Source organism: Diabrotica virgifera, chromosome 6 (assembly GCF_917563875.1).
Source record: "Diabrotica virgifera virgifera chromosome 6, PGI_DIABVI_V3a".
Taxonomy (NCBI): domain Eukaryota; kingdom Metazoa; phylum Arthropoda; class Insecta; order Coleoptera; family Chrysomelidae; genus Diabrotica; species Diabrotica virgifera.
In genome coordinates this window covers 194517369-194543668 of record NC_065448.1, presented here as the reverse complement: position 1 = coordinate 194543668, position 26300 = coordinate 194517369, and the positions used below count along the sequence as shown (strand labels likewise).

Genomic DNA, 26300 nt, shown 5'->3' with positions numbered 1-26300 from the left:
AATCATTCATGGTGGTTGTATGACCTACATTGAATTAAACCACAAGGCTGACATAAGACAAGAGCAAAGTGACATTGATATACGACGTTTGACACAAACAAAAAAGTAACGGTACTGCCAACTTAATACTCTGATCTCTATCATTTTTCCAAATTAAGAATTTTTATGAAAATTTCTATTTTTTAAAATTAATTAAACAAAAATCACAAAAAATGGTGAGTAGAAGTATAAGTTTGATAATTTGCTTAAAGTTTGATATTAAAATTGGATTAAATGACTCATTGGCACCTGTTTACTTGTCACACCCATTTGATTATTTGGCATTTATTAAATAAATGTAAATATTTTTATTATTAGAAGGATTTATACTTAATTTGGTATACTTTAATACATAGGAAATAGCAGGGTCACAATTACAATAATTATTACTGAAGCAAAGATAAAAGTAGACAATATTGCAGAAAAGGGCCAAAATTTTATATCAATAAATAGAAATGATCTGTTAAGGGATACGAGATGAGAACAAGGTTGATAGAGAACACAGGAATTGACAAAACTGTTAATAATCATTTGAAAAAACAAACATCAAGAGCAAAAATATAAAGCAAAATAGAAAGTCAAAATGCATAAGTTTAAAGCAGGGAAAGTATTTATGTATACACATTTGAACAATTGTCTGGGAAAAAACAGTTTGCAAATAGGAAATTCTAAAATCAACTAAATTTCTTTCAAGATCTATTACTATAGAGCAGTGGTTCTCAATCTGTGGTACATGTAGGTACATGCACCACTGGTGATACATATCAATATTTGCTGTGGTACACAAAATGCCTAAATCAGCACCACTATTATAGTTAATTAGATTACCCAGCTAGGTGGTACCAAAAATATAAAAAAGTATATTGTGGTACATGACTCAAAAAGATTGGGAACCACTGCTATAGAGGAAGATCTCTTACTTTCTTGTTCATGGGTCTAGGGCTGGGTTTACATATGGGCTGAATGGGCTATTGCCTAGGTCGGCAGAACTCAGAGGGCAGAAAATTTTCTAAAAAAGTAAAAAACGACAGGGGGGATGACAGCAAATTGTGGATAGCCCAGGGACGGTAAATCTTCAAATCTGTCTCTGCATGGATCTTAAGTAATTACTTCAAAACTTAATAATATTCATAAATATAAACTTTATTCCAACCATGGATGATGAATTTTAAAATAAAGCAATGTCAATGACTAAAAATAAATACTAGCATTACTTAGCTACACACATAATTAACATGAGTGCAGAATTTGGTTAACACAGATAAAGAAGTTGCAGAGAAAAAAAAATTAAGACTTCATAATATCTAGTTTGTGCTCTCCTAGAAAGTTTGCGATTTCGGGGTTATGGCACTAATGAAGTCAGGGTGCGATATTAAATAATTTCAATTATAGTTCTTTATTTACAATCAATGAATTGCACATAAACAGTTTTATGTCTTTATGTTTTAGGGAGACCAGTTTGATTGTGCTTTGGACTTAATGAGGAGATTACCTCCTCAACAAATTGAAAAAAACTTAAGTGATCTTATTGATTTAGTTCCCAGTCTATGTGAAGACCTATTATCATCTGTGGATCAGCCTTTAAAAATCGCAAAAGATAAAGAAACTGGAAAAGATTATCTTCTTTGTGACTATAATAGAGATGGAGATTCCTACAGGTAGGTATATTTATTTTCTTACTATAATAAATCATTTAAAAGAATTACCTAATGTAAAATTCAGAAATTTTGCTTTTGTGGTTATTAGTACTTCAAGTTACTGAAGTACAAGTATTTCAAAGTTCACTTAATATGGAGGTCTAAAAACATTTGTTCTGAACAAGTATTGTAATCCATTTGGATTTTTTAATTTAATTTTTAATCAAATACTTATACCAATTACAAGTTTTTTAACTGAATGGTATACACTCAACTCTTGGGAATTATCCCGATTTAGAATATTTTATGTTTCTCAAAAGACGCACCAAATATACCCCTATTTTAAACACTACAGATTTTAGCAAATCATCTTTATAATATTGTTACTGTAAAAAAATGGATGTAAGAAACTATCAGGTAGTAGGTTTAAAAAGAGAGTGTGAAATGTAACCTTTGTTTCTTTCTTTCTCCCATTCCTTACACCCTTTCAGGTGTCGGATTTGGGTTTAGTTTAGCTGCATATTCACCCATCTCTTCCATTCTTTTCTGTCTTGTGCTATGATTTTCATTTCTTCAAGCGTTTTTTGTTTAATCTTTCCCGCATCTATTATTTGATGTATTCATTTTCTCCTCAGTCTGCCTTTTTTCTTTTTTGTGATATTTCTTGTTTTGTGAATTTTTCTTGTTAGGCCACTGGGTTTCATTTTCATCAGATGTACTATCCGTTGCAAGATAATTCGGATGAAATTCTGACAAAATATGTACAAAAAGTACATATTTTGCATTACTATCCGTTGCAAGATAATTCAGATGGAATTCCGACAAAATATGTACTTTTTATTATCTTGCAATGGATAGTACATACCAGTTTAATTGTCTCTTTATTATTTTGTTCATTATTGGTTGCTGTTTGGTTATCTCTCTTATTGCATCATTTCTTATTCTATCCCATGTGGTCTTTCCGGCTATAGCTCATAGATGTCTAATCTCCATTGCTTTTCCTACTACATTACATTACATTTACAACTTGGTATTGCTCAGGGCAGTGTCATGGGACCACTTCTTTTTGTTTTCTACATTAACAATCTTGGTAGCGAAATACTGAGCAGTGAGTCTCACCTTGTAAATTTGATGCAAACTTATTAACATTAGCATCAACGTTTGAGGATCTTCTGAGTATTTCTTCAGATCGCTTAAAAACAGCTCAGAATTGGTTCTTAAAAAATAAATTGGTTTTAAATACCGAGAAGACTTACTGTGTTTGTTTTCACACAAAGCAAAATAATGAGATAATTCCAGAGGAGATTGAGTTGGATGATCAAACTGTTGTATTATCAACAAATACAAAATTCTTGGGTATTTACATTACATAGATCAACATCTGAATTGGTCAGAGCATCTGTGTGTTGCTCTTTAAAGAATCAACACAGCATGTTATTCATTACAAGTAATGTCTAAGTATTAGGTATTTGAATTTACAACACCTTACTTACTTACTTAGTCCTAAGCTTTCTACCTTTAGGTGTAAGGCTGGTGGAGTTGAGTTTGGCATTGTAGTCTCCATGCTTTCCGATCTTGCGTTAGGTTTCTTGCACTTTCCAATGTCAATCCCTTCTTCTCAACTTCTTTCCTGATTTCATCTACCCACATAACTCTTGGTCTTCCTCTTTTGTTTTTCCCCTGCACTCTCGTTTCGAACAGTCGTTTTGTAAGCCTCTCGTTCGACATTCTACACACGTGAGTACAACACCTTAAGACAGTTTATTTTGCAAACATCTACTCAGTGCTCAGATATGGTATTATTTTCTGGGGCGGAGGAACTGATGTTGATAGAGTATTCATTTCTCAGAAGAGAGCAATGAGAACAATGCTCAAGATAAAAGCTCGAAGGACCTGTAGGGGAAAATTTAAGGAGTTAGGATTATTAACGGTGGCAGGGCTTTATATATATGAGTGTTTACTGTTCCTGTTCAAGAATAGGGATAGGTTTACACATTCTGAGCCACAACACAGCATACCCACTAGGTATGTAGGGCTTAATTTTCCTATACATAGGCTAGTCGCAACAGAGAGAGGACCTACATATTCGTATATAAAATTTTTTAACAAATTACCTGTTAGAATTAAATTGCAACAGAATTTTAATATATTTAGAACTGAAATAAAAAGCATTTTATTGGATTTAGAACCATATTTTGTGTATGAGTTTTTAAATCACACATTTTAACTTTTAACTCATAGTAGTTGTAATTGTAATTTTGTATGTATATTAGACACTTATTATTCAATTGTGACAATTTGCTATAAGTGTGTTGTTTACAATTTTTTTAATAAAATATATTTTGAATTTGAATACATATTAGGCTTTTTCTGCAAAGTCCAATTTTCACTCGTATATAGTATCATCGGTATCACAATCATATTATATATTTTCATTTTTGTTTCATGGGACAATTCTTTTTTCCTCAGAACTGGCGCTAGTGTGTAATACAGTTTGTTCGAGTTTTTTTGTTCTGATTCTAGTGTACTTCCATTTTTAATTTCTGTATTTCCTGCGATAAAGACCATGTCATCCGCATACAATAAGGCTTCTATTTTTACTGGTTGTAATCCTTTTTATCCTATTATTGTCCATATTTGGTTGGTTCTTTCTTCAGTATTATGAATGGTAGTGGGCTAAGACTGTCTGATTGTTTGATACTTTTTTCCCAATTGAATTCTTCAGATCTTTCTACTGCTATCTGTACACATCCTTTTACGTGAGATGTAATCAAAAACACAATTTTGTCCAAAATTGGACTTAAGAGGCAACAGTAGTGCGTCATAAATATTTTTGTTTTTCGAAAGTTCTTCAACAGTGTGTCAGTAGTACGACAGTGACATTATTCGCGGTGTGCAAGTACTTGGAAAGGGAAACGAGAAACGACCGTGCGCGAGTCGCGGAGAAATATTGCAACTATCTTAAATAATTCATATTGTCAATTGAAATTGTCAAATTGACGTATATTTCATACCTTCTGTCATTGACGCAGAAAAATTATATATTACTCCACAATATTGATATGATATGCAATTATTATATAAAGGTAAATTTAATTAATTGTATTTTGCTTGCAGTACTGCATTTTAATAACTGATTTTATTTACTACATACAATTGTTTACGTTTGCTAAACATAACCTGCATCTTATTTTTTCTTCTTATTATTTTTTTGGACTATGGTCTTGACAATTATCCAGCAACCAGGACTAATATAATTGGCCAATATAATTAAAAGTGCGAATAAAAGTACAGAGCGTAGAAATAGAGGTCGCTTTGCCGAACTTGCACGGTCCCAATACTATCAAAAACTATAATTATTTTATTCATAGGCACACTAAATGTTGCCAAGTCAGTCAAGTTCAATTTATTGTTATAGATAATCGATTTTTAGTAGTTCCAATGTGACACAAAGTCTAGCCATGGGATAAAAAAGTTTATTTGAGAAAAGTATATTTATTTGTTCTTCTTAATGGCGGTACAGCCTCGTTTTGCAATATTTATTTTTAGTTATAGAGTAATTTCCACATAACATATTTTTCAAATTGGGCTCTGTACCACCATTCTTTACTATATTACGAATCATCATCATCATTCTCTTTGCCTTATCCCTATGCGGGGTCGGCTTCCCTAATTGCATTTCTCCACACAATTCTATCTTGGGTCATATCAATGTTAATCCCCTTTACCAACATGTCCTGCCTTATCGTCTCCCCCCAGGTCTTCTTTGGTCTTCCTCTCCTACTCCTTCCAGGAATCTGCACTTCAGCTATTCTCGTATTGGGTGATTAACATCTCGACGTTGAACATGACCAAACCATCTTAACCTATGCTCTCTCATTTTGGCATCAATTGGTGCCACACCTAGACTTCCCCTAATATACTCATTTCTAATTTTATCCTTCTTTGTCACTCCACTCATCCATCTAAGCATTCTCATTTCCGCCACATGCATTCGTTGTTCCTCTTTCTTTTTCACTGCCCAACATTCAGTTCCGTGCATCATAGCCGGTCTTATGGCTGTTTTATAGAATTTTCCCTTCAACTTCATTGGAATTTTTCTGTCACACAACACACCACTCGCTTCTTTCCACTTCGTCCATCCGGCCCTAATTCTACTGCATGCATCTCCATCTATTTCTCCATTACTCTGTAATACCGATCCTAGGTACTTAAAACTATTGCTTTTCACAATCATTTCACCATCCAAAGATACCATTTTATTTGTAATAACTCCATCTTTAAATGAACATTCCAAATACTCTGTTTTTGTCCTACTAAGTTTTAAACCTTTTTCCTCCAGAGCTTGTCTCCACTGTTCCAGTTTTTGTTCTAAGTCTCTTTCACTATTTCCTATTAACACTACATCATCAGCATACATTAGGCACCATGGAATACTACCCTGTAGTTTCGATGTTATCTGGTCCAAAACTAATGAGAATAAATAAGGACTAAGCCTTGGTGCAATCCTACTTTCCCCTGAAATTTATCAGTCTCTCCCACACCTGTCCTAACACTAGTCGTTACTCCCTCATACATATCTCTCACAATCTTTACATATTCGCCAGGGACTCCTTTCTTATTGAGAGCCCACCACAGAATCTCTCGAGGAACTCTATCATATGCTTTCTCAAGATCAATGAATACCATATGGGCGTTGGTCTCTTTATTCCTGTATTTTTCCATCAGTTGCCTTACAATGAAAATTGCATCTGTTGTTGATCTGCCCTGCATAAAACCAAATTGATTATCGGATATTTCGGTTTCTTCACGTATCCGTCTGTCAATTACTCTCTCCCATATTTTCATGGTGCGGCTAAGTAGTTTTATAGCCCTGTAGTTTGTGCATTGTTGTATGTCTCCCTTGTTTTTGTAGACAGGTACTAATATACTGCTTCTCCATTCGTCTGGCATTTGTCCAACTTCCATAATTCTGTTAAATAGACCTGCTAGCCAACTTATTCCTGTCTCTCCCAATGCTCTCCATACTTCCCCAGGAATATCATCTGGTCCTACTGCTTTTCCTTTCTTTATTTTTTGAAGCGCTTGAGCCACTTCCTCGTTTGTTATTCTGGTAACCATTGCTGTTACTGTCTCCGTTAACTCGACAGGCTGTCTGTCAAATTCTTCATTTAATAAACTGTCAAAATACTTTCTCCATCTCTTTTTGACATCCTTTTCGTGAATTAGTATTTTATTATTTTCATCTCGGATACATCTAATCTGATTAAAATCTCTTGCTTTCTTTGCTCTCTGTTTGGCTATTTTATATATCTTTGCTTCGCCTTCCCTGGTATCAAGTTGATCGTATAGGTTTGAATACGCTTCTGCTTTAGCTTTTGCTACTGCTACTTTCGCTTCCTTTTTGGCGACCATATAGTTTTGAAGATCTATATCCGATCTGGTTTCTTGCCACTTTTTATATAATTTTCCCTTCTCTTTTATTTTTCCTTGTACTTCATTTGACCACCACCAAGTCTCTTTATCCTCAAACTTCTTTCCTGACGTTTTCCCAAGTATTTCAATAGCCGTCTCTCTAATAATATTGGCCATTTTTCTCCAAATTGTGTTAGGGCTTCCTTTCGTGTTCCAACATATTTTTTCTACTATTCTTCTCCTGAATAGACCTTCCTTCTCATCTTTTAGCATCCACCACTTGATTTTTTGTGGTCCTCTCCGATATTTTTGTTTAGTTTCGCTTTTTACTTCGATGTCCAGAACAAGCAGCTTATGTTGTTGGCTTACTGTCTCACTAACTATTACCTTGCAGTCCTTGCATTCACGTATGTCTTTTTCCTTATCATGAAGTAGTCTATTTGGGATTGATGTTGTCCACTTTTGTAGGTAATAAGTTGAGTTTCTCTCTTTTTAAAGAATGTGTTAACAATCGCCATATCCAATGCTGTTGCTAATTCTAGCATGTCATCTCCAGCTTCATTTCTAGTTCCAAAGCCTAATCCCCCATGCATTGTTTCATATCCTGTCTTGGCTTGGCCCACATGTGCATTGAAATCACCTCCTATTATAACTTTCTCCTCTGCTGGAATATCACTCAGTACGTCTCCTAATTGGTCATAGAAAGCTCTTCTTTCATTCTCACCCAGGCCTGTTTGAGGAGCATACACACACACAACATTCAATACCTCTTTATCAATTACAAATTTCACTGACATCATTCTATCACTCGTTCTTACAACTTCTACTACGTTATCTTTCATTTCACCATCAGCAATTATACCAACTCCATTTCTAGTGTTACTACTCCCTACATACCACAATTTATATCCATCACCTAGTTCTTTCGCCCTTTGTCCTTTCCACCTAGTTTCTTGAATACAAGCAATTTGAACTCTTCTTCGTTTGAGCGCATCCACTAACTCCAGACTCTTACCTGTAAGACTACCAAGATTCCAAGACCCTATCCTGATTTTTCTAACCTGTAATGGTGTTCCCCCTGAGATAGTCCTCACCCGGAGATCCGAACGGAGGCTCATTTTACTTCCGGAACATTTTACCTCAGGAGATGCCATCATTTCAGTATAAGTTTTTATTGCGTTTGGAGAAGGTCTTTTCATTATTATGGCCTGAAAAGATTTTTTGGATATTTGATGCCTGAATTTCTATCAGCACCATACTCTCCCCTGCACGTTTAGCCAATACACCACCAATGCAACCAAAGTGCAGTATTACCCCACACCCGCCTGCATTTTTCTGTATAGGCCAGGATCCCTACTGTAAGGACTGCCCTATAAGCCAATGTATTGTTGCCCGTATCCCGCCACTAGGAGGCACGTACTTCTTTACTATATTACGAATATGTGTGCCAAATATCTCGACAAAATATTCAAAATTAAAGCCGCAATCTTGGGACGCGTTTTCCGTGTGCTAATGTTGCCTCTTAAGTCATTCCACACAAGAATACATAATAAATAAAAAATATTTTTTAGGTCACCATGGTCCAATACATACTACCCGCCCCTAGAAGATGGTTCAATGCCATCTGAAAAGTTAAGAAAACTAGAACTAGACGCCAATCTTGCATTTGATCAATACAGGGAAATGTATTTTGAAGGAGGTGTATCTTCTGTTTATTTTTGGGACTTAGACCATGGATTTGCAGGTATTTTATATAATATTATGCTTATAGCAATATAAGAAATTGTTAATAATTTTATACTTACATTCATATTAGTTTCTAGATCTTTTGTTGTTAATAATAAAAGTTTTAAACAAATTCTACCTCTGTAGGTTGCATGTGCAGTTGCTAAATTTTTTAATTGAATTTTTTTACATGAAGGATCTTTGTTTTTCCTATGGTTTCCTTATTTCCTTCATCTGATTAGTCCAGTCGGGTTAGACGAATAATATAAGAAATTGTTAATAATTTTATACTTACATTCATATTAGTTTCTAGATCTTTTGTTGTTAATAATAAAAGTTTTAAATAAATTCTACCTCTGTAGGTTGCATGTGCAGTTGCTAAATTTTTTAATTGAATTTTTTTACATGAAGGATCTTTGTTTTTCCTATGGTTTCCTTATTTCCTTCATCTGATTAGTCCAGTCGGGTTAGACGAATAACAGGTCTAACCTTGCATTAGGAGCTGCCCCAAATTTTATTTTTCTAATCTTTAGGGAGGGTCAATATTAGTCCAAATTTAAAATCTCGACTGAATTCCACCGTTGCGTTAGCCGCCATCTTGATTTTAAACGAGAACCGTTTTTGCTCAATATCTCCGCCATTTTCAATTTTTTGACAAAAAGTGTACAAACTAAAATTGTTGGAAATGCGATTTTCTATAATTTCATTTATTATAATTTTTTTCGTGCGGTCGATATTTTCCGAGTTATGAGGGGAAAATAGTGACAGTTGGAGCATAATTATTGTATTATTGAATTATCTCGTTTATTGTTAGTTTTACAACAAATATGTACCTATACAAAAATGAAGAGAATTAAATTCTACACAATTTTGATTTCTTTCATTTTTTTGCTAAAATTTATATTTAAGGTAGTACGTATGCGTTAATGGCGCGAGCGTAAGACCGGATTGATTTTATAGCAAATGTTTTTGTTCAATATCTACACCATTTTCAACTAAAATTGTTCAAAATATAATTTCCTACAATTTCTTTTTAACAATTTTTTTCATGCGGTTGATATTTTCCGAGTTACATGGGAAAATAGTAAAAGTGGTGGGGGGAGCATAATTATTGAATTGAATTTTGTTTGCGAGCTGCCCCAAATTTTATAATTCTATCCTTTAGGAGAGGTCAATAGTAGTGAAAATTTAAAATCTCGACTGAATTCCGCGGTTGCATTAGCCGCCATATTGATTTTAAATGAGAACTGTTGTTGCTTAATATCTCCGCCATTTTCAACTTTTCGACATAAATAGTGGGAAAGAAAATTGTTGGAAATGCAATTTCCTACAATTTCTTTGGCACAATTTTTTTATACGATCAATATTCTCCGAGTTAAGGGGGACAATAATGGAAGCGGAGGGGAAGCATAATTATTGAATTGTCTCATTTATTATTAACTTTACGACATAATTGTACATAAACAAAAATAAAGAGAATTATATTTTATACAATTTTTGAAACTTCCAATGAAACATCAACCAAACTAAGTATATAAAAGACATAAAAAGACATTATATGCATTAAGTCCACTTAATTTTATTAACTAGCGGGTTTTATTGGTTGAATTTGTCTGTAGATATTTTAAGTTTTATGTCAGCTAAAATATCCTGATGTTTCAACATTTTTTTTTTAATTTTGGACCCTGTTGGGGGGGAATTTTCCCATTTCCCCCCCTTGTAGACCCGCCACTGGTTCTCTCGAAAAATTGTAGTAAATCGTAATTGCAACAATTTCAGTTCTTACACTTTTTGTCGAAAAGTTGAAAATGTCGGAGATATTGAACAAAAACAATTGCTACAAAATCAATCAGGTCTTACGCTCGCACATTTACCACATACGTACTACCTTAAATATTGATTTTATCAAAAAAATTAACGGTATCAAAATTGTACAAAATTTAATTCTCTTCATTTTTGTATAGGTATATATTTGTTGTAAAACTAATAATAAACGAGATAATTTAATAATTCAATAATTATGCTACAACTGTCACTATTTTCCCCTCATAACTCGGAAAATATCGACCGCACGAAAAAAATTATAATAAATTAAATTATAGAAAATCGCATTTTCAACAATTTCAGTTTCTACACTTTTTGTCAAAAAATTGAAAATGGCAAAAACGGTTCTCGTTTAAAATCAAGATGGTGGCTAACGCAACGGTGGAATTCAGTCGAGATTTTAAACTTATACTAATATTGACCCTCCCTAAAGATTAGAAAAATAAAATTTGTGCCAGCTCCAAATGCAAGGTCAAATGCTATCCCGACCGGGCTAATGGTATATAGTGCATTATAGCTTTTAACATGTGTAAAGTTTTCACTGTTTTTAATATGTGCAAATACTATGTGATCCTTTGTGCTCTTATTGCTCTATCTTCTTTGTTAATTTTTAGTTGTTCATCGTTAATTGTCATATGCTGGTTATCAATGAACCATAACTTACTATTTGCTGATTGTATGTGATTTTTCTTATTTTGTATATCCTTTTTGAAATCTAAACCTTGGTATAACATTGGAATCGAATCTTTATATGTCAGATAGGTCAAATTATGCCTATAACAACGAACAATCCCTGAATTGAACATTTACAGTTTCAAAAATCTGTATCATATGTTATTTGCTCAATTTTACTTGAAAATGTATCATATTCTGGCTTTATTTGTACCTATTATTATTTAGTTTATATTTTTTTGTTATACCTATATTGACCAAATTTTTGTATCATTGAAGACATGTATCTTGACATGTTGTTCCTCTATTATTTTTAATGCATTATGTTTGCCATTTATGGTATGTTTTCTCAGCCTCTTAAAATTTCATTTTTCTGTGGTGATTTGCTTCAAGAAATCTCATCACAGATGTTTCTTTATTTAGATTTGAATGTGCTCCAATTTGTCTATATATTTATACATATTATAATGTACCTACTCTAATTTAAAAGTACTCTGCTGTATTGTTTAGAAGTTTAGGCCTACAATAATCCTTATTATATTTTCCTTATAGGAGTCATTCTAATTAAAAAGACTGGAGATGGTAGTAAAAAGATTAAAGGGTGTTGGGATTCCTTACATGTCGTAGAAGTACAAGAGAAGAGTTCGGGAAGAAACTCCCATTATAAAATGACTTCAACTGCTATGTTATGGCTTCAAACTAATAAACAGGGATCTGGAACTATGAACTTGGGTGGAAGTCTGACTCGGCAGGTAAGCATTTATATATCTAATAATCTATAGTTGTTGGGTATAATGTATTTAAAAAGAAGAAATCCCACAGAAAGTAGCTGGAGAAAATATCAACAGAATACAAGTGAACAATACCCAAGTAGCAATTTTTCGACGCATTGGTTGTCAGTACAAACAAATGTACTGTATATAACGTTGCTCGAGAGCATTTTCAGTTGTTTCGGCCAATGTCCCCTATCCCGACTGACATTACGATGTTACAACGTTAAGTAATACCTTTAGTTATACAGGCAACTAATTTATTACAATTTTCAGTTTTTTCAACAATCGCAACGACTTAAAAACTTTATACATAATGCTAAACTAATTTACGCCCTGGCCGATTTGGGTTTTCTGGCCGACTCTGAAGTTGTCTGTCACGACCCTAGGTGTTGTTCTAGGTGTGTGACACCTTTGCGGCAACTTCAGAAGGAGAAAAAGAATTTTTTATAACCTTTTTTTTTCTTATTATTATATATTTTATTTTGCTGGAAATTTTCGATTTATTTAACAACCTATTTATTTGTTTTTTTTTTAATAGCTGGTTTCAATTCCATTGTCCACTGTTTTATCAGTAGATTTGATAACCTTAATCTTTGTATCAGCTTTGGTAGACGGGGTTGCCAGGTCAGTTTTTACTCTTTCAGTAGTTTTGCTTTCACAAAATCAGTAGATTCTTTTTAGGCCATGTAAATACAGTATACTTATACAGTAGTATGCATATCCGTCCTAAATGTCCCAAGAGGAATTCCAAAAATTGGAAACCTAATTATTCCAAACCACCAACTGGTAATTACCATTTTTTAGCTAAAATCTACTAAATCAAAACTAAAATATACTTAAGGATTTTTGGGAGATATTTGGGATTTTTTATAATAAAAACAACAGCTAACTTAAGGGGATAGGCGCAAAATGTCGCCTGTTAAAATGTTTAATGTATTTTAAATGCTTTAATTTTTTGCGAATCCTGAGAAAACTAATAAGTATTTTGAAAAATTTAAACGGAGAAAGAAAGGTTACGTTATTACCGAGGACCGAAAGTCCCTGTAAACTTCTATAATGTTTATTTTAATAAGTTGCAGGGGTGAAAAAAAGAAAAAAATGAGTGTGACTTTTAATTCCAAATATCTCATTCAAAAGAAACGTTTTTGCTTTTCTAAATAATGCAGTCTTTCATTCTGCGTTTAAATTTTTCAAAAATGCTTATTATAGTTTCCTCATGATTCGAAAAAAATGAATAGGTACATTTAACAACTAGAATATTTTGTCATCCACTAATTTTAACATCTGCATGTCTGGATCAAATTCTTTAAACAATTGTTTCGCATTTTACATTAGAAACACGTAAACACAACATTTTTTGTTTTGCAAAATTACATATGTTTAGATATTTTAGTTTTCCATCGTTAGCTTCTAATAGGCTCACCGAATGCCAGAACTCTTCAATAACTCCTGAAATACTGCTTGCACTGTTATTTGACATCTGTAAGTTTGTTACACAAGAATCCAGTTTCCAGTTTCATTTCTCTGTAATATTCATCATCTACGTCCTGAATTTTATTTTCGGTAATAGGGAGTTTTTGTGCACACAAATACGTAAACGTAACCCATCTTTTTGACATATACGCTTGCGCATTAATGGTTGAACTCCCGTATCTCGATGCGTATTACCTAAAGTAGCGCTCTGATACGTACGTGAGAACGCATCCCTATCGAGACGAAAGTCACCGAATGCACACGAGGATCTTGCCTGATTGGCGATTACCTACCAATGGCTACCAAATGAACATTTCATCAGCGTACTACCCGTTTATAAATATTTAAGGTTATATTGGTTATTGGTTTAGTCTAATTGAGTAAAATTATTCTGTGTTTGTAATTGGAAATTGGAACTTCATAATAGATTTAAAATTTTATTGTTTTCAAGTTGTCTATTAATAAAGCAAAACAAACAAATCTTGTATTAATTTAAGAAATACTGTGATCACCACAATTAATAACTTGATAAATAAATGACCTAATTTCTGTAAAATTTTCAAATAAATATGAACAAACTATTTACATTATACTGGAATTCTGATGTAGGTACAATAATTTACAACTAAAAAGTAGGTATAAACAAAAATTAAAAAATTTTAACCTAAGGAAAAATAATATTTTTATATTTAAATAGAAGCAATAAAAACCATACAATTTCATCATTCATTTATCTTTTTTTACATTTGTATATTAATTGTATATTGTGTGAACATTGTTTTATTTTTTTAATGTCAACGGAATTTAAAAATTACTTTACGATTTGCTTTACGTTACGTTAAGGCAGTCACAAAAACTACCTATTTTAACGTTCATCCTCTACGACACGTTAGTGGCTTTACGTATACGGAGATGCGTACGTTACGTAGCAACAAAAACTCCCTAATGACATTCGGAAATTGTAACTAAATGTCTGAAAATTAACTTAGAAATGAGGTAAATACTATTAAAAAGCAAATTTTATTTTAGTCATAACAAAATGTTGAAATATACCAAAAATCTACTAAAAAATATTGCCTACTAGAATATTTTAAAAAATATCAAAAATCTACCAAAAAAAGTAGAAATCTACTAAATGTGGCAACGCTGTTAAGGAGAATGCTACACTTTTGACATTGGTCACATGACCTCTGTCACCCAATAAGAGGGTGCGTTCTAAAATGGTTGGGATATTCGGCGCGGCCGGGTTTGGTTGGGGATTGGACTTCTAAGTTGTCTTATCCGTCTAGGGTTGGTAATAAGGTATTTTTTTAATAATATTGTTTAATGCACCATTTTGCTTTTACTTGAGATTTTTGGGATGTAAAGAAAATGAAAACACAGAATATAAAAAATGCAGGCACTTTCTGATACCTTTAAAAGCACCATCAATACATTAAATTTATACAGAACATCTTTAACATAAATTTTGACTTTTATATTAAAATTTGATTTTTTTTAAATTTGCATATTTTTTGTCAAAAATGTCATAAAAAAGGAGCGCGTGTGTTTTTTAAAGGTGAAATATCCATATTTGACGGTAATCTGAGATGCGTTTATAAATTTCACATCAGGCAATTTTGTTTAATTCCTTTATGTATTTATATAAATTTAAATACCTAATACGATGTCAAAATAGTTAACTTTTGGTTTTCGCATTCACCATACAGGTGTTAAAAATATAGGTAAAAAAACATAGCCTGTCTGACTCCTTGAGCAACTATTGCACGCACAGGCTGTTTTTATAGTCGCTTCAGTTGTCTAAGCCCAGCCGCACACCAAAGAAACATGAAACGAAAAAAATGAAACATGAAACGAAAAACATGTTTCATGAACCTAAATCACTGCTAAACAAATCTCAAAGTCCGCCTACCAATGAAACGAGTATGATTCATGCTCATGACACATTTTTATTTTCGGAGAGTTTCATAAATGGGCGGACGTTTATTTGTTTAGCACTGTTTTATTTCCATGAAACGTAATTTACGTTTCATGTTTCTTTGGTGTGCGGCTGGGCTTATGCAACGTTTACGAAACGATGTTGCTTCATAGGGGGTTGCACCAAATTAGTGCAGAATAGGGTCGTCTTCTAGGCAATAACAACGTTGTAACAAAACGTTGCCACGCGGTAGACAACGTTGTCGCATCGACAAATTGCTACTTGGGTAGCTTCAGAACAATATATTAATAATATAATATAATCAGTTTAATCAAAGCATTACACTCTAGGCCTGTTCCAATTCGACACAAAACCGTTCTTGAACCGCCACGCTCATGCGCAATAACGAACAATTATGCGCAGTAACACATTTTTCGTTACTGCGCGGTTCACGTACCGTTCAAGAACGGTTTTGTGTCGAGTTGGAACAAGCCTTCTGTCTGTTAGTTTGTAGCAATTTGCAAGGTAAAATTGGGGACATGTTTATTTATAAAGCATAAAGGTAATACAGATGGATTTAGCTTTAATTGCTATCCACACATCTACAAAATCACCTTAATGAACTTGTAATATGGCTCAACAGGTGAAGAGTAAACAATAACAATAAACAAATCAAATCAAGTCACTTTTACAGATCAAAGGGATGAGTGTCCAACAACAACAATAAATAATGGCAGGCAGATGCCAGTCAAGTTAGAATTCAGAATCTTTGGTGTAGCTTGCTGTTAGAGTAAATACAGTAGGAAAAATTAAAGAATACCCATGAACGAACATATAAAATACGCTGTATTTTCCTGTCACTGTGTCATACAAAAAATTGGCCAGCGCAAGTACATGTAATAATTATTATTACATGTACTTGCGCTGGGGAATTTTCTTTGTGACACGGTGATAGGAAAATACAGCGTGTTTTATATGTTCGTTCATGGGCATTCTTTCATTTTTCCGACTGTACATAATTTTACAGAATTGAACGGGTTTTTAAAACATTTTTGAAAACAATAATATAATTTCGTTTAATATAGTTCAGGACTATTATCGAGAGCTGTCGATAATTTATTATTAAGACCCTTAGCCCATGTTTCTACTCCTTATTTATTTATTTGCAAACTTATTTATAATAAGTTTGACATCTCTTATGACTTTGGTGATGAATTGTTTATGATGACATTTAGTGAGAATTCGAAAACTTGTTTTGCAGCTCTCTTCTGTGACCATATTCATGGATTGCATTGCTACAACGCTTAGAATCTCGTGATGTCCAATATACAGGGTGTAACAAAAATACAGTTCATAAATTAAACCACATATTCTGGGACCAAAAATAGTTCGAATGAACCTAACTTACCTTAGTACAAATATGCACACAAAAGAAGTTACAGCCCTTTGAAGTTACAAAATGAAAATCGATTTTTTTGAATATATCGAAAACTATTAAAGGTTTTTTGTTGAAAATGAACATGTAGCATTCTTATGGAAAGAACATCTTAAAGAAAAATTATAGTGAAATTTGTGCACCCCATAAAAATTTTATGGGGGTTTTGTTCCCTTAAACCCCCCAAACTTTTGTGTCCGTTCCAAATAAATTATTATTGTGGTGCCATTAGTTAAACTCAATATTTCTAAAACTTCTTTGCCTCTTAGTATTTTTTCGATAAGAAAGTTTTTATAGAGTCGCGTCTTCTTTTTTAATATGTTTACATAAAAATTTTATGAGGGTTTTGTTCCTTTAAACCCCCCAAATGTTTGTGTACGTTCCAATTAAACTATTACTGCGGTACCATTAGTTAAACACAGTGTTTTTAAAACTTTTTTGCCTCTTTGTATTTTTTTGATAAAGCATCATTTATCGAGATGTGGCTTCTTTTTTAATATGGTTCAAAATATACTTAAAAATGTAAACCATAAATAAATTTTCATATTATTACCAAGTCTCCATAACCGTACTTTATCATATACAAATATGTGGTGGATTTGACAAATATTCAAATATCTCGATAAAAACTGACTTTTGAAAAAAGTACTAAGAGCCAAAAAAGTTTTTAAAAACTTGTGTTTAACTAATGGCTCTACAATAATAATTAAATTGGAACGTTTGGGGGGGTTTAAAAGAACCAAACCCCCATAAAATTTTTATGGGGTGTCCAAATTTCATTATAATTTTTTCTTAAAATACTACTGTCATAAGAATACCACAATGTCCATTTTCAACAAAAAATATCTAATAGTTTTCGATATATTGGAAAAAATCGATTTTCATTTTGTAACTTCAAAGGGCTGTAACTTTTTTTCGTGCACATTTGTACTAAGGTAAGTTAGGTTCAATCGAACTATTTTTGGTCCCAGAATATGCGATTAAATTTATGACCTGTATTTTTGTTACACCCTGTATATTGTGTTCTATATATTAAATTTTTCTTTTAGATCGAACAAGATGCAGCTGTAAACGATATCAACCCTCATATAGCCAACATTGGAAGAATGGTAGAAGATATGGAAAACAAAATTCGCAATACATTGAACGAAATTTACTTCAGCAAAACGAAGGACATCGTCAACAGTCTGCGATCAGTTCAACCACTGACCGAAAGCCGGGCACAGCAGGCACTTAAGCAAGACCTCGCGGCGGCCCTTCAACGTAGACAAAACAAAACTGAGAACTGATTAGTTTGTGTAGCAAGAAATTTTTCGAGTATCGGTGAGATCGGTGAATCAGATTAAGTTATTACTATCGAGACTATTCACAGTCCTGTGTCTTTAACATAAACGCAAACAGGGTGTCTATAGATGTGTTTGTAGAATACAATTGAATTGTAATGTTGAAGTAAAGCGATTAAGTTGTTTATAATATTTACTTCAATATTAAAAATACGTTTGGTACAAGAATGTTTATCAGTTCGACTTGCACATATGTTGCGTTACAACTAATGATATCAATTATACCCTGTTTTTAAACCAGGAGGAGTAAATTCAAAAGGCAGATTCACACGCAATAACGTCACTGGAATAATTATTACACTTTTATAAAGAAGAACTTTTTATAATTTCATTATTTATAGGACCCAATATAAAATTATAAACTATTTTGTTGTTTCAATTTCTGTCATAAAAGAATTTTGTAATCGACTATTTTAGAGGCATATTTTCTTTAGCGGATTTAAACTCATATAAACCAAAGAAAATATTTAAAATGATATATATAATATTTATATTAACTTTTAATTATTTATTTAAAAAATTAAAAAAAGTTACGCAACAGCCGGGTTTCGAACTCAGGACCTCTTGATCTGCAGTCTAATACTCTACCACGGAGCCACCATCAATTTGTAATTATCGATTTGTTGACGTACTTTAAGATGGAATCTAAATGTCCTTGCATTAGTCACATTTTAAAAATAGTTTGAAATTAAAAAAATCGATTTATCCATAATGACAAACTGGTACGAACATGTAAACCGAATGGAACCAGATAGATTAGCGAACATCTGTAAAAACAAGCCGTATAGCAGAAGACCCGTTGAAAGGCCGCCGAAAAGGTGGAAAGACAATGTACAGTCAACAACAACTGAAACAGAATAAGAGGCAGACCAACAGGAGTAATCCTAATCAAACGAAGAAGAAGAAGATTTATCCATATAATAGCAGTTAAATATTGCATTGTTAGCCAGTTCTGAGCTATTCTGAAAATTTCAGGTGCCTAGGTAGCCTAGAACTCTGTTTAAAATGGATAACAAAATTTGCGGAGACAGTGACAAAGACGAAACCAAGTATACAGGGTGTCCCCGAAAATAGTGCGTTCCTTAAAAGTATAGGTAGAAGGCACAATGTAGAGCAAAAAAGTCTTATAACATTTTTTTCTAAATTGATCCGTTTGACCAAAAAACGAAGATACATTTTGATATGCCAACTGAAGTCTGGCAAAAACGCGCAACTCAAAAATCTAAAGATTAAAAAAGTAGGTTTGTAGGTCAGTTGCATCTGGTAGGTAAAATAATGTAAATATCAACCAAACCCGTATCCATTATTTTGCAGGTAGGTACCTACGATGTCAACAACCCCAAAAATCACACCTCAAAGTAAATAAACAATGGGTTATTAGGTTAAATTTCCACAGTCACAGCAAGTTCTTCTAGGCTACGTTGCCATGTCATTCAAATTTATGAAAATAAAAATTCACTTATATGGAGAAAAATGTAATTTTTTCTTGGAATCGGTTAACTTTAGAAAAAAATGTTATAGGACTTTTTTGTTCTAAATTGTGTATTATATCCATACCTTAAAGGAACGCACTGTTTTCGGGGGCACCCTGTATAAAAACGTTTTAAAAATCACCAAGTACATCTTTTTTGATTTAGCATGTGGGTTTTCGACGGTAATCCATAAATATTATATTATACTAGTACGCCGCTAAACAGTTTTAAAAACATCTGTTTTTATATAAATGCAGACTAAAAATTTAAAAACTAAGGAAATAACGCAGATAACATAAAAAATCGCTGATATAATTTAATTAACCTATGAAATGCCCATAGTGTCAAAGTTTCATAAATGTCAATTGTGTCAAAATTTTATAACAGTGGAGTAAACTTGTCTGAGGTTGGACCAATTACAAACAAGCATTGCGGCGCGCTAAATTTGGATTACTCCTCCTAGTTTAAAAACAAGGTATAGTATCATTAAAATGGGCGTGTAGTCAAAAATTGAGACTACTTTAAAAATTATCCTAGGACTAGGAAAATGATTAAATCCTAGGTGCACTATGTATATATAAGCTTTATACTAAGTACAAGCTTTTTCTTTGGCTACACTTGGATTTAACTGAAAAAATATATGTATTACGCCTTTTTTTTTTCGAGAAATTTATAGAAAGTATATCTGGAGGGTATTTTTTTGGTCTGACAAGGAAGCTATTTACCTGACTGTATGTGTTGATCTCCATTAACTATACCAGAAATGGCAAAACTTATATAACTTCTCAAAAATTCCTATTATTTCAAGCATCATGCATTTAGTTCCTGTCTTCTGATACGATAAGAATAACTGCTACACAATATTTTTGAAATAGACAGAATAGCAGGCTAAACCTTAGGTTTAACGTATCATGCCATAGCTGATATAAGCTTCTCCAAAAGCCATATCTACTACGAAAGTTGGCTATCACCATGGCAACTTTAACTCCCGAGGCAAATACTCATCACAGTTGGATAGAACTTCAAGTGAACGATTCCCTTAGGTTTTGTAACCTAGACATATTTCTTCTAACTGTGCTGCGTTTGACTCATCTTCATGTGTAAAATATCCCTGATACTGTTGTTTTCTCGTTTTAATTGCAAGCCAGCAATAGTGATTAACCCCTTGAGAATGACATTTGAGCGATACAATTTATTGACTCATGTAAGCAGGAATCCACTCCACCCCGCCCCAGCTCCAGACTATCCACTCCCCCCCCCCCTCCGAACAGCACGCTGATGCGCTATAGGGGCTCTCTATTAGCAAAGTGCTTAACATGTGTGAGTCCGTGCCGTGTACCCAGAACTCGAAACTTTCTGGATACGAAATCGTAATCAATGCAGGCCAGCGTGGGGCGCTCTATTTGTGACGTTAATATAATTTTATCGTCTAGAGTACGCCAATGAATTAAGTAAAACGTGTTTTTGTACCGTCTCGGACGGTGTAAAAGTCGGAACGAAAAGCCTAGTTGATTTATTATTCTTGGAGCGTTGATCGAAGAATAATAAACAACGAGGTATAGGAGATGAGTTTACGTAGTATATCCCTACCATTTTCCGCAATCCTACAACCCCCGTCGTCTTTGGTGCGCTGAACGAATTTCGACGGTTTTCCTTTTACCTATCCTTATACGAGCGGTGATCGTATTTCCCAACATGTCTTTTCCTCTGGCGAGCTGAGCGAGATTTCCTCTCCTTATACGTCCATTTCATATTAATAAAAGTAATTCCTAATCCATGCGATCCTCAATATCATTCATTAATGTACAAAATATCGTCACATCGACCCGAACCGAAAACTCGATGCGTAGATTTTAAATATATTTTATTAACGAAATTAACGAGTAATTAAGGTTAATTATCTTATCTTTTGTATGTTTTGATTCCAAATAAAAATGTCTTAAAAAGTGAACTTTTGTCTTCGGCTGATTTTGTTACCTAGACCAACAAAAGCAAACGACCGCGTTACATATTCTCGCTATCTCTATAGTGACCTATCTTCGATCTGTCTTCAATGGTATCTTCTCAGGAGATTTTTAAGAGTCTTCAATATGCCTACCTAGCAAATGCCTCCAATATGCAGTTAGAGCGTTCCTTATCCATATTCTGTTTTCTCGTGTCTATTCATTTGCCTCGTTAATATTTGTTTCCAGCTACAAATAGGGTCGTAATCTATCTAGTATAGCTTCTCTACATTTAATGGTTTGTGGTTTTGGTTTAACTGTAGGTGTTGTATATCTGTGTACACTTAGGTACAGAGCACACGTCGCAACTATTTTAAAACAACGTTTGAAAACTACATAGTTGGAAAAGAGTTTCAGGCTGATCAACTCGTGGGTGAAACCCCCTGCTTTTATCATGGGCCGTGCTTTTACTCTGCTGAGATAACAAAATAGTTGCAAGTGCAATCGATTTCATAGTTTTAAAACAGTTATGACACATTAAGAATAAGATGCTATTTTTGTACCCCCTTGATTAGGAGATTAACTATTTGGTTTCTCACTATTTCTCACACTCATCTGAGACTGGCTAGTAGTTCGAAAAAGATTCAACCATTTTATTTTTCTTCAATCCAAAGTTTCTAACCGAATTATGTCTCTTATTTCCCCCAACTTTAGCATTAAAATCATTCATTAATATTGTGATGGCTTTTTATTTGGATCATTTTTTTTGGGGGAGTTGAGAATCTTCAAAAGACCTTCTGGGAAGGTGTCCCAGGTGTGTCGGATTCGGTCCGTCACGCTTCAGCGTGCCGAACCGCCTACCGACTAAACTCACCTCCTCTTTCTCCAGCCGACAGGTCTGGAACCGCTCTTTGGAGCAATTGAAATGGCAGTTGAATGATATAATGATGATGTTTGTCACAATAATGAAAGATTAATAATCTACGGATTTTTAACTTTATTGAATAGGTACATTAGATTTCTTGATGTGCATTCATATATTTGCATTTATATTTTTATAACAAGTTGTAAAACAAATAGGAAATATTATAAAATACCCTATTCTTTTAATATTTTCAGATTAATTGTTTTGTTAAATATTTATTATCACTGTATATTTCTTGGCCTAATAGTTTAGTGTACCACGAAAAAAAAAGATGCAATAATTGTTATCCTAAACCCAAAAATTAAAATGTAAATAAAAAAATATAGTAATAAATTATACCAATATACCAAATCCCTGGTTAGCGCCCTTAATACGAAAGCTTTGCAACAATCACAGTTTTCTACACCGTTTGCACTGACACCCTGTATTGTTTTAGGCTTGTAACATATCGCTTTAGAACATCGAAAGATTTTAACTATTGTGTAAAAACGATATGGTACACGTTCCCATTTACCTGAGCTGAGGTTCTATTTACAGTATTTTATAATTACCTTTACCGATGGATTCCACAAGATAAAACATTTTCAAATGATTATATAAGTAAATTATTCGTATTTTTTTAATACTGAACTGGCTATCTTATCTTTCAATTATTTTTATGGTGTAAATATACTTTTGTATACGGAATAACCACAAACTCTTAAAAAAATTGCATATGCTAAAGTTGGCTATTATAAATTGTAATGTGGAACGTGCATAATTTTTTGTTTAATTTTTTCTTTTTTCAATTTATGACTTAAATTAATATTTTTTTCTTACGGTTTATGACATTTTATATTAAATTTTATATGTGAGAGAACATTTTGCTTCACTGCCTTAATATGATTTAATAATATAAGTCTTTTTAGTTTTGCACATAGCCATAAATACAAAAAATATATAGACTTAAAGTACTTTATTGCTTTTCAAAATTTGTCTCACCAAGATCGATACACATTTGCATACATTCATACCAATTGGTAAAACAGTTATTTAAGTCTTCAGTTGAGACCTGCAAAATCACTGTTTTAAAGGCATCGATGGCTTCTTCTGGCGACTGGAATCGCTGTCCACGCATTGAATTCTTAATCTTTATGAACGGGAAGAGGTCGTTGGGACTTGGTCGGGGCTATACAGTGAATGGTTTAACAATTCGATGTTTTAAAGCTCCAAAAACTCTATTGTATTTTTGGCAGTGTGAAAACTTGCACTGTTCTGATGTAAGATGATTCGCCGTTGTGTGTTGCTTTGTCGGAGTTTGGCGATAACTTCTGGTAAACAAGCGGTTATATACCAATCAGAAGTAACCGTTCTTCGATCTTCTAAAAAAATTGTTGCCATATGACTAGATTTTGACACAAAAGTTGCGACCATTTTCTTTGACATACGCGGATTGGCGTTTATTTTCCGGTTCGCAGGAGTAAATCCAAGATTCATGGCCACTAACAATACTCTTAACTCGAAACGTTTTTTGAGCTTCCTTTATTGAACCGTTCCAATGTTTTTCGACACCAACTGATGCGAACCGCTTTTTCTCTTCCGAGAGCAAATGAGGGATCCAACGAGAAACCAACTCGTAACACCCAGTTCTTCATGTAGGACCTTTTGGATCGAGGTTTTTGAAATGCCCTAAGATGTCTCTATTTCCCGGTATGTTACACGGCGGTCATCCTTAATTAGCTGACGAATCATATCAATGTTCTGTTGTGACTGAGGTTTTGGGTGGACCTGGTCTGGATTCGTCGCTGAGACTGGTGCGACCACGTTGAAATTCCACATACCAGCGGGAAATAGTTAAATGGTGTGATGCTTCATTTCCAAACACAGAAACCATTTTCAATCATTCACTTTTCGACCGACATGCTAATATCAAAAATCCCTGTATATACACGACTAGTATCACAGTGATACTCTGGATTTATATCAACAAAATATTGAGGTTACATTTGTCTTAGAGGGTGGCGCCCTCTAACCGGCTATATGCAAAACTAAAAACACCTCGTACACGTGGCACAGAAGTGAAGAATTTGAAAAACAACAAATCTTAATCATAATGTTAGCACGAGAACAAGCGTAAAGTGTCTAATAGCATATAGCTTTGAACAATAATTAGATTTTAATTTTCTAACGATAAGAAGAGAGTTTGTGCAACATTCTGCATATAATATTGAAAGATAATATTACGATACACCCTTTATTTTGTATTGTGGAATCAGACCAATCACCTTATGTCTTTATTTTAAATCAAGTTTGTTGGTAAAACTTTTTATTGCTGAAAGAATGTAAATTGTGTTGCTTGTAATCTGGCAAAATCTTCGCTTTTGCATATCTTCTTTATCGTTTCCTTGATTTATTGGAAATTGTATGAAATTCTGACTTGTTGATAATTATTTTATTTATATCTTCCTCTAATCTAAATTTACATTTGAGTATATTATTTTTATGAAGCTCAATGTTTTCCCCTTGTTATTATGTAAATTTCTATTAAAAATACATTTTATATATAAGTTGGTTTTTATTTCTAAATGATCAAATGTAGTTAGTTGGTGATTACGAATGTACAGTTGAGTCCGCGAGTCTTTACCCGTGCGTCATTAATACCTGACGAGATAAAACACATACTTTTTATCTAGCATCATTCTCTTCCACGCATGAAACTAATGACAAACCAGCTGCCGCCTGTTTTTTAGTAAAAACACATGTTATTTTTATGAACGATCTAGACTCAGTGCATTGAAAAGAGATAGGTACAAAGAAAGACGATTGGGGATGTTTTCACATATTTTAAGTACAATTTCTGACGTTTTGGTTTGTTTACTTTTGTGGCTGTCAGTTTGTTGAATTTTTTGCTGTTATTTTGTCGAATTTTTGCATTTTGAAGTTTTTTATAGTATACAAACAGTGGTTTTTACAACTAATTTTATATTGGAGTTAGAAATTTTATGAAGTTTATGTTATTTTACGATAAATTTTGACAAGGTACAAATAACCTCATTGTTGGCACAGTTAAGGAATGCTTGTGTTTAATGTTCCGCCAAAGTGAATAAAATAACAAACTGAAAATATGTTATCGATTTTTTTATAAATTGTTTATTTATTTATTAATCAATGATGATAAAAGAATTTATTAAGCTACTTCAAATGTAGCTGTAATTATGCAACAAAATTTTAAAGCAAAACTTAAATTTGACATTCTATTTATTTGATAACGTCAAATTTTATACTGTAACCCGTGATCGGAATAATAGCCACTTTCTGTCACTTGCTGTTGCGTTTAGTAAATTTCCGACTTATTTCGTATGCTTTAAATGATGACGCACGGGTAAAGACTCGGGGACTCAACTGTAAATACAGTTTTACTTTTTCACAATGTTCATTACGAAAATCGTTTTGTTTCATAAAACAAAATTTAGTTTTTTTGTCAAAAACTATTCTAACCAGGAAAGGACCGGGTGAAAAAAATCTCGTAATGAGAGGTATGAGCCGTATAAAAGAGGAAAAGTTAATGGATAACGAGTGGCGGATGATTATGAGATGACAACCGATGGTAATTTAAAACGAGACCAATAATTAGTATATTTATTTGAGTCAATGGATTGGGAAAATAAGGAAATCTCGATTAAAGGAAGATATTATATATCTTCTATATCTATACTAGCACTAATAG

At 33.2% G+C, this 26300-nt stretch overlaps 1 protein-coding gene across 1 annotated transcript; it reads left to right on the top strand.

Moving 5' to 3' along the window:
- The first annotated feature begins 5 nt into the window (after positions 1 to 5).
- LOC126886620 (F-actin-capping protein subunit beta) lies at positions 6 to 25140 on the top strand. Its single transcript, XM_050653611.1, has 5 exons — positions 6 to 215; positions 1489 to 1697; positions 8663 to 8835; positions 11865 to 12064; positions 17961 to 25140. Exons 1-5 carry the CDS (start codon positions 213 to 215, stop codon positions 18198 to 18200), a joined length of 825 nt encoding a protein of 274 aa, XP_050509568.1. The 5' UTR covers positions 6 to 212; the 3' UTR covers positions 18201 to 25140.
- The last annotated feature ends 1160 nt before the right edge of the window (positions 25141 to 26300 follow it).